Here is a 10630-nt window from a genome sequence, read left to right on the forward strand (position 1 = left end):
ACCAAACCGCCGACATTACTTTGGCTACGTTCACACTGCAGGCTGAAGTGACTCAAATCCGATCTTTTCGCCCATATGTGACCTGTGTCCGATCTTTTATTGACAATATGAACGACACAGATCCGATTTTTTCAAATCCGACCCAGGCTGTTTGGATATGTGGTCCTAATTCCGATTCCTATCCGATCTTTTCATATGCGACTTCAGTCTGAACCGCCAGGTCACATTCATCCGACTTACGTCATCAACAAGCCACAAACGTCACTATTCTGCGCTGAAGTAGGCGGCGGGTCTCTCAAAAAAAGTTACAACAACATGGCGCATAATCACGGGCGCAGATAGAGGGGGGGACTCGTCCCACCCAGATTTAAATTCACCTCGTTCGGCCCCCCCCCCCTTATAGGGAGGAAAAAACATCTATGCTGTCTTTCTTTGCATAAGGCAAACCTCACAGAAAAATCAAAAGACTAATTACCATTCGGTTTATTGAGGTGCACAGCAGTACATACATAGTTGCAACAACTCATAAAACAAAGACTGATATTCGGTTGGTTGAGCTGCACAGACTGCACAGGGTGCGAGCTCGAGCTTGGTTGCTATGGTAACTCACAACAAGTTTGACAGGCATATCGGGGTTGGTTTGCTGGCAGCTTTGTCCCCCCCAGTTTTTTGTCTCCCCCAGTTCAAAAAACGTATCTGCGCCCCTGCGCATGACATCAATGCGAGGGACGCTTCGGGCTGTGAAGGTTCTGAATCTTCTCAATGGAAGGACGCAGAGGTTAGGGAGCTGATTTCCATTTGGGGGGATGCAGCTATTCAAGCTAGATTGGATGGGTCATACCGCAACCGGGCGGTTTTACTTCCGTAAACACTGGCCATGCTCACTGCGTGTGACGTCGTCGTATCCTGCAATGCGCATGTGGAACACTTTTAGGTCGCTTTTCGTTCATACTGAGGATCACATACAAGTCGCATATATTTGTTAATGTGAACGACCTCACAAAAAAATCGGATTTCACAAAAAAATCAGAATTGAGCATTAAGCCTTGCAGTGTGAACGTAGCGTTTTGCTCTGTCACACTGGATTCAGTCTCTTTGGATATAAAGTCAAGGCGGGGGCACAAAAACACAAGGGTATTCATTCTTCAATCCCTGACTACGCCACTGTGTGGGTGAAGAGGATGGTATGCTGCAGCTTTCCTGTCAGTACAAGCAGCCAGCCGTGGGTGTTTGGGAGCGAAGGCAAAAACACACAAACACCTTACAGATTAAAGTGTAAAACCTTTATTAAGAGGATGCTGTATTCCAATTCAACACGTACAAAAATCTCACTAATGCAAGTTCAGAATTCCTCACCATGTGAAACACCATTACAGTGTATAGTTACACCATGTGTTTATATTTTTCCAAAACCAGTAAGAACCAGATTAATCAGTTCAATTACTACAAAAAAAAAAACAAAAAAAACAAACCCACATACAGAGGGGGCAATTAACAGGGCGCAAAAAAAAAAAAAAAAAAACCGGGAATACACACCTTAAGTGTCACAAACATAAAAAGATCACAAGGGGGGGAAACCTGTACAGAGAGTTCCGGGAAATCAAACTATCGCCTTTTCTGGAAGATGTTTCCTCGTCCTCCTGGCCCACCCCGGCCTCGACCTCTCGCAGCCACTGAAACAAAAGAACAGAAGCGACATTGTCCCATTTTTAGAAAACACTGCTGTGTACACTCACTAGTCCAGCTCAGGATGAGGACATAGCTGCGCTTCACCCTCTCGATTACAGTACACACAAAACATAAGGAAGTTGGTTACTGCATCGAAAATGGCAACCATCATTCCCTAATGACTTCCACAGCTATAAAAACACACTGAAATGACGTTACAATAAGCAATAAAAAGTTGGACATGACTATTTTCAATCATTGCAACTCCTAGCTTATAATGCTAAATCATGGTAATATTTACAGTGAAGCACAGAGTTCCACCACCTTCAATTCATCTTCACATGAGAATAACTCGCACTAAAAATCAGCTTCGTTTTGGTTGTCAGCTTTTCAGTGCTTTGTGTTTGATATGAAACATCACATTATAAATCTGATTATTCGAGTTCTAAAATGAAAAACTGAGTTAACATCACTATGTTCAAGTGACATTTGAGATCACCTTGGTCATCTAAACCAGTGTTTCTCAACCGCGCCATCTAGTGGGCTGTGAATTTTTCTCCAAGTTATTTTATTTAAATACTTGTAGTCGGGTACAATCACTGGGTTGCATCCGACATCACATCCGCCTCGTTAAGCTACAGTCACACTACAGCTCGTGATGCTTTATCATGGTTTTCCCTAAAGCGTTTTAGCTCTGCCTGCCGATACACTTAGTCGCAATCCGATACGCTTAGATTTATACCGATGCGTTAAATTTCCTACCCACAACTAACTAGATACATAGAGCAAATAACAATTCACATATTGATTGATGTGTTAAACACGCAGTCTTTTTTTCCAATGTTTGTGTTGAATCTGTCAAAGTAATACATGTTTGCGTGGTATGATGTAAAAAAACTAATCTGTTGGCTGTCAAACGTCAGACATCTCGGAATTTTCCGATTCATTATAAGCGACCTCATTGGCTGCCGATGTCGTCCCCCACCAGACGGGCAAAGCCGACTGATTTTAATCACGAAAATTTGACCTAGTCTATTATCATTCATGAATGTGTTCAAGTACATAATCTTTCAGCAAACTTAAATGTATGAATTAAGTTTTCTTTTCCTTTAAATATATGTTTTAATCTTAATCTAGTGCCAAAATTTAAAAATATGCAGTTGCCTTACTTTTCAGCGTATCTTAGTTATACATACATTACGGTAATTGCATCAGAAACATTCTAAATCATTACAGTTATAGTAATACAGCAACTTATTTTAAGGTGGCAGTTCTTAGGTTCAGATCCCTGTGTGATCAACAGGAGGTCATGATGATTGATTCTCTTCATTGGATTGCAGAAGACGGAGCAAACCACTGGTCATATTTTCATGCACATTTTTGTTACAACACTACTTGATCATTGAAAATCTACAGGGATCCCTTAATTATCCATCACCTAAGCAATCGATAAAACAGTTTAACTTGCATGTTGAACTTTAAGGTGAAATTTCAAACGTGTATACATTAATACTATTTAGGTCAGAAATCACTGAAACACTGGTAAAATCTATCCTATAATCATGTATCTAAAACCTCTAAGACCCTGAAAATGCACCTGAGCGCATCCATTTTCAAAAAAAATTTCCCAGGGGTGCATGCCCCCGGACCCCCTAGTTTTGCTTTGCGCTGTTCGCGCTCAATTGTCTGTACATCATCATGCCAGAATTTAGGGCTTTAATTTTTTTCTGGGGAAAACACTGCTTTATCAATGAAAATGAGGCATTTTTGATGTCGATATACACACGAGCTAAAAAGTTGTGGTCACACATGAAGTGAACATTTAACTGTCACGCCTTTGTGTGCTTGAGCGGTGCACTTGGGACCCGGTCATTATGGGAAACACCTGACAATTTGAGTGCAATCAGCACATACAGATACGGACGCTGTTTTCACAGCTGCTTCGAAGCATCACTGCCACTTGTTTCTAACCATGTTTATAACGCCATTTAAATATTCCGCTTTGCTTTTGTAAATATGCCTGCCAATAAACACACTTCCTGCACTTGGATCCGTCTACTGCTGTCTGTCTTGTAGTGTCCTGATCGCCAGATCTTTAACCCAGACACATAAAAAGTCGTACTCCTCCATAATCTTCCATATTTTCATCTGCATGCCTGTGTAGAACGATGGCTGCAACACCAGGTAGTTTGAGAAGTCTGGGAACTCAACGGATGGATAATTTTCCAACCCGTAGGGAAAAACCCTTTTGTTAGCATGTAAGGATCTAATCCCATTGAGTGGTTTCTATATCCGCTTCTTGGTTTTAACAACTTGCTTGTTTGCCAAACACAAACATGGCAATAAGTTCTTGTGTTAATGGACCAGACTCCACTTTTGGATCATTAACCCCTTTTGATTGAGAATGCCCTGCATGCATGGTTTGGCTTCTGGCACATCCATACAGTTTTAAATACAGACCTACAATCAAACAGCTGGTTTTTACTGTATGTATTTAATTCCTGGGCTCCCATCTGTAACAGGGAGTGATGTTGCATTCCGTTAACACACTACAATAGATTAGATGAGCCAAAATAATTGGGGATTTTTTTTTTTTTTTTAAATGGACCCGACTTGTTACAAGTATGAAAAGATGGGCCTTAAAACAGAAAAGGGTTGAGAACCCCTGGTCTAAACAACTCGATTGGGGAAAGAAAAGAAAAAAATAAAAATAAACTACCGCAACCTCAGATAAAAGCATGTTCTAATCTGCTTTACTGAAATGTCAGAGATGCAAACAGCGCGCCTTTTGGCGGATGCCACCTTTTTCGCAGCTGAATCGCGCAGATCCGAATTTTTTTTTTTAGGGGGGGCGTTGGAGTGTCTGATTTATAATTTCAAAGTAAATTCTGTATTAAAATTACTAAATAAGCAAATCCGTTACAGTCCATGAAACAGGAAGTATAAGGATGAGAAAAAAAAAGAGTTTAAATCGGGAAGCTGCGCTCATTTGTGCAGCCTGAGCGGCAGGACTGCGCAAATGTGCACAGCTTCCCGATTTAAACTGTTTTTTCTCATCCTTATATTTCCTGTTTCATGGACTGTAACGGATTTGCTTATTTAGTAATTTTAATACAGAATTTACTTTGAAATTATAAATCAGACACTCCAACGCCCCCCCCCAAAAAAAAAATTCGGATCTGCGTGATTCAGCCGTGAAAAAGGCAGCATCCGCCAAAAGGCGCGCTGTTTGCATCCCTGAATGTATTGCTTCAGGTTCTTGACAGCCTGCTGAAATCTTCCCTTATTAGCTCACCATCACAGAACCTCAACAGTTAAGGAAATTAGATAAACCGAGGGAGTCACAGGACATTTAAATAATGCCACCAATTCATTAATTTCCCTCAAATCACTACTCACTTGTATGCCAGTTTCATGAAATCACACAGGTCTGTTTCAAAGTTGCTCAAATTTGCATGCCAACATTTTTTTTTTGCAACACAAGGGTCATTTATTCAAAGCTTCTGAGCAAAATAGTTGGAAATGCGAACATCCAAAGAACAAATAAAGCATGTACAAAGTACTAAACACTTGAGAAACCCTGACAAATACACAATCTTGGTCATAAGTACAGGCTAGAATTTTAATTAAAAAGGCAAAGTCAAATCAAACGAAACAGATGCTTAGCATCATTAAACAGAATACAGGTTTAGAGGAAATTTCCTCCTTCGTTTTAAAGTTCAACTTTTTATTTACTTGCTTTAAGAAGGAATTTTCCAAAGAAATAGCACTTTGTGCTCATCTGTAATCAGCCAATGAGCAACTACACTCTCCGAGATGAGCGCATCATAAAATGTGCAATGATACAGGTGTCGTGTTTTACCTTGAGCTTTAAGAATGGCGGCTTTCCCCCGGCCAGCTCCTGCTCCCTGGTTCTTGTTCTTCACGCTCTTCAGCATGGGAGCGTTCTTCAGCATGTCCGGCAGGATAAGGAAGCGGATCTTACTGCCACGGATGTAGACCTGCTCCAGCTGCACCACCCGGCCATCACGATACGTCACTGTGATGTTGGACATCTGAAAAAGCAAACACTTGTGTCCTTTACTGCAGTGTGTCGCAGACAATCCGGTCCTGAAACTAACCGATTCCACTGAACCGACAGCAATGTTTATGCATACTATTTACCCAAATTGCTTTAGATCTAGTGATCATCTCTCAGAATCAGCACATGAACAAAAAGAACATCCTTTTAATCCGATTTCGCTTGTGTTCAGAATTGAGCTTTATTATAGTGTAAACATCATTAAACTAGGGCACTGAGTGCATATCATCAAAAGTCACCTGAATCTAGGATAATCCTAAAGCTGTACAAATTATGTTGATTAAAGTTATGCTGGGAAGAGAAATTCCAGATCTGCATACGTATCCAGATTTGCATTAAAACCAAATCAATTGTTCTTTGGCCCACCTTTCCTCAAAACTTGTCCAAAATCCATTCGCTACTTTGAGCTACGTTGGGAACAGGCAAACCAACGGAGGCAAAAACCTCCAACACAGTTAGCAGAGAGAACTGCATCGCACATCTGGTCATGAAAATTAAATTTTTTTTTTTTAAAAGCCACACCCTGTTCCATCATAGCAATAATCGTTTCTCAAAGTTCATAAAAACGAGGAATAATCATGTTCAAACTGAAGATGCCACACTTTCTGCTGATCATATGTGCATAAGCTTTTTCCACTACAGTTTGAAGGTGCTTTGGCTCAACGTTTAATTATAAACAAAAAAAAACCCCGACTTCATAAAGTTATACAGAAAATACACATGTTGAAACATTTGGCTGAGGCAGAAAACTTGTTCTATAGACAAAAATGAAATGAACAGTTTGTTTGTTTTTTAACTAAAAACGGAGGAAATCCATGCACCCTTTGGACCAAAAAAAAAAAATTATACATCTTGATTTACTTAACCCTCAAAACATCACCATGACCCTGACCAGGAGAAATCACTTCCTGAGATGACCATCAGATGTTAACTTTAGCTGGCCTAGAAATCATAAAGGACTCCAAGGGCAGCTCATAATTTATGGCAGGATTCTTGACATCTGCAAACCAACCGTAGAAACTGCGAATTTCCCCTTTTCGGATACAGACGCAGGCAAACTAACTATGGATCGAAAAGAAAGTCCATAGCAGCTGTCAATAACTACTACTACTTTTGGCTGCTCCCGATTAAGGGTCGCTACAGCAGATCTTTCGTCTCCATTGCTTCCCGTCTTCCACATCCTTCTCTACTTGCCACTTTCATGTCCTCTCACCACATCCATGTATTGCCTCTTTGGTCTTCCTTGTTTTCATGGAAGAAAACTAGGAAGTTAAATAAATTTTTAGCCTGTTAGCCAAATAATATTTAACAAGCTAAATACTTTAGCTGTCAATAACTAAAGAATTAAAACAAACCATTTAAAAAAAAAAAAAAAAGCACCGAGTACACTGGAAAAAAGTTGACTTGATAATGCAGTAGCTTCTTTTAAAAAAATAAATAAATTTATGTAAATTAGTATGTGCAATACAGAAGTGCAATTATTTTCTGAACTCTAAAAATGTGCATGAAAGTGTCTCATTTCAACATCGTCAATTTCAAGTTATTTTTCAAATCTAGTTCAATATTTTTGCTTCCAAGCTGGAAAAATGAATACTCCCACTCCACCTGTGATACGTTTTCCAAGGCAGCCATGAGAATGGTTACAGCAACTGATAATAGAACAAGTCTTCACCATTCCACCACGATTTTAAGTTGAAGAATATAAAGCCGCCACCACAACACTACCGCCACTACTATTGCAACTGTCTCGACCCTTGTGTACATCCTAAAAGCTCACATTGGCTTGCATTTCTCACATCAGCTGTTCCATTCTGCATAACACTAATGCCGCTTTTCCACTACAAACGCGGCTGAGTCGTGCCGTGCCGAGTCGAGCTGAGTCGGGCTGAGCGGGGCTATTGGAGTTGCATTTCGACTACAACCGCGCTGAACCGTGCTGGCTGGAAGTGGGTGGACACATTGGGTGGAGTTAGCGAAAGTGGGTGGACGTCACGTGATGTCGTTAAGCAGCGCAAACAGTGACATCAGTGACAGTGGCGGAACAAGTCAGAGCCGGGCCGGGGGCGGGGCAAATGACCGGGCCCTTTATTAAAGCTTATCATAACATCATTTTAGGCTACAAAATGTCCGCAACTGCGGTGTTTACCAATTTCAACACTACCGGGTGCAACTATGTTATTTAGTACATCAAGTCCTTCAAACAAACATGTAACTCAGAAACAAAAAACATTAGGATACTGTACATGGCTCATAATAAAACATCAATAGCCTATACTGCGCACATTATTTGAAGGGCATACGAATGAGCACTCAGAGGTTGCAACGGTGACAGGAAGAGTCAGAAATAAAAGGAGGGCGGTGCAAACCTCACTGAATGCACTGTGTTTACCAATTTCAACACTACGGGGTGCAACTATGTTATTTTGTACATTAAGTCCTTCAAAAGAAACATGTAACTCAGAAACAAAAAAACATTAGGCGACATACTGTACATGGCTCATAATAAAACATCAATAGCCTACTGCGCGCATTATTTGAAGGGCATACGACGAGCCTTGCGCTCCGCGAACTCGTCCACGATGCTCTGTATGTCACTGATTCAGTGATCTTTTAAACGGTAGTCTCACGACCCGGATAGTAAACAATAAACATGGAGGACATGGAGTCGTTAGTGTTGCTGGTCTTGGTGCTGTGGCCAACAGATACTGGCAAGAGCGTATAGATGAGGCGAGGCGCATAAGGCTTCAGAAATTCTCGTAATTCGTAATTATTCTTCTTCCGGGTTTGCGGTGTTTACAGATCCCAGCGTGCTCGCGGGGCGTGTGTGGGCATGTGAGGACACTCCTCCTCACCAATCAGTGCACAGGGGAGTGTCTGCTCACGCCCCCAACCTCACTCGGCACGGTTTGGCTCGCTTCAGCCCCACTCCAAAACGGTGCGAGTTTTAGGGGCTAAGCAGGGCTGAAACGAGCTGAGTCGTGCTGGTTTTTGGTAGTCGAAACGCGAGCCGTGTCGGGCTGAAGTGAGCTGAAGTGAGCTGAAAAAGGGTAGTGGAAAAGGGCCATAACATTTATTCTAAAAATAAAACTTTAAGAACACTGAGGAGAAATCAGGACAGTATATACAGCTCCAATACACTCAACACTACATGCTGGAACACATCAGTGGTGTTGAACATTCTTGTGTTACCTGACAGTTCATGTTGTCCTCTGCTTCGATGAGTTTGCCTCTGTAAACCTCGCCGGTGTTGGTCTCGCACGTGACGATGTGACCCTCAGCTTCATGCAGAACTTTAATGGGGACGCCGATAGACATGATGATCTATAGCACAACAAGTAACAGAAACAACAGAATTCATTTTTCTATTTACATCTCAGACTGAAGTAAATATCACTGCCTGATTAAGAGGTACATTTCTATTTCAGATTTTTTTTGGAGATGAAAAATGACCACTAACTTTATGAAGCTTTTATTATACTTGGATATAAAGGAGATATTGTCCTGTTATCTCTACATCTCAGACCTTCACGCTTGCCCTGAAAATTTTACAAACTCCGAGCAAAATGTTAAAAGACTGGATTTAAAAACAGATATTTAAAAGATGGATTTATGAAACTTTTTAAAAATGTAATTCTTTAAATGACTATTTTATTGGTTAATAAAAACTTGTTCGCAATCAAAAATAAATAAGTAAAAATACAAAAAGAGGCACCTGTTAATTAAACTAGGTCAAGTAAATAAACAAACAGATCGAGATAAAGAGATAAGCAAGCAAACAAACCTATTTCATTAATTTTTCAGGTTTTGCTAACTTGCCACAAATTACCTATAGTTATACTGCAGCCTGGGATATCTAACAAGGTATAGTAAATAATTAAATGCCTGACAAATAGTCACACTTACAGGAAAAAATTAGTTCTTTTAAACAAGTAGAAATGTTAAAACTAGCATTAGCTAACATTTATTAGCACACTAGGGTTTTTGCTAGCACAGTTAGCCAACATGGCTAGTTTCATTCAGACTTCAGTGAAAAATTAAAACTCAGACCAGGTGTTTAAAACTCACACAAAAACAAACATATAAAAATAATAAACAATTTACATATTTACCTTTACTCGTTAACCAACAAATAAAAATCCTTTATACTTTCCAACTCAAACGGAACCAGCAACGTGAGTATTTGTAACGTTTTCCCGCTCCCACAATGCAGCAGAGAGCCGGAAGTGACATCATACCCGGAAATGTGCTCGTTGCATCATGGGAGTTGAAGTGAAAAGTTCATGATTTCGTCTGAAGCTGAGTTTTCATTTGGGTTTTATCCGCAGTGCTGATTTACGACCAAACTTTCATCCTAATCCAGTCTTTCAAAAAAAAAAAAGAGATTTAATAATAAATTTATGTGGATTTATAGATTTTTGGTCAAAATTTCGCCTTTCTCTTTTAGAACCTTAGAAAACACTTAATTGGTGGATTATTTATTTATTTAAGCATCATCAAGAGATTATGTGTTTAAAAGACGTGATGATTTTATATTTCATTTGATATAGTAATTAAAAAAAATAATTAAAGCTGATTCATTATTTTTTATTTCAAATACAATCTGCTGGAGTTTGGAGCTCTATTTTTTTTTTTATTAAATACAAACTATATTTCTAGAGTGTATATTGTTGTTGTTGTCGTCTCATCTCATTATCTCTAGCCGCTTTATCCTGTTCTACAGGGTCGCAGGCAAGCTGGAGCCTATCCCAGCTGACTACGGGCGAAAGGCGGGGTACACCCTGGACAAGTCGCCAGGTCATCACAGGGCTGACACATAGACACAGACAACCATTCACACTCACATTCACACCTACGGTCAATTTAGAGCCACCAGTTAACCTA

General features: G+C 40.1%; 1 protein-coding gene across 1 annotated transcript; it reads right to left on the reverse strand.

Moving 5' to 3' along the window:
- Positions 1-1268: 1268 nt before the first annotated feature.
- snrpd3l (small nuclear ribonucleoprotein D3 polypeptide, like) lies at positions 1269-9969 on the reverse strand. The gene is made up of 4 exons (XM_060936000.1): positions 9859-9969; positions 8939-9070; positions 5531-5723; positions 1269-1673 (listed from the first exon to the last, which is right to left on the reverse strand). Exons 2-4 carry the CDS (start codon positions 9062-9064, stop codon positions 1606-1608), a joined length of 387 nt encoding a protein of 128 aa, XP_060791983.1. The 5' UTR covers positions 9065-9070; positions 9859-9969; the 3' UTR covers positions 1269-1605.
- Between the last annotated feature and the right edge of the window lie 661 nt (positions 9970-10630).

The sequence above is a fragment of the Neoarius graeffei genome, chromosome 12 (assembly GCF_027579695.1).
Source record: "Neoarius graeffei isolate fNeoGra1 chromosome 12, fNeoGra1.pri, whole genome shotgun sequence".
Classification (NCBI taxonomy): domain Eukaryota; kingdom Metazoa; phylum Chordata; class Actinopteri; order Siluriformes; family Ariidae; genus Neoarius; species Neoarius graeffei.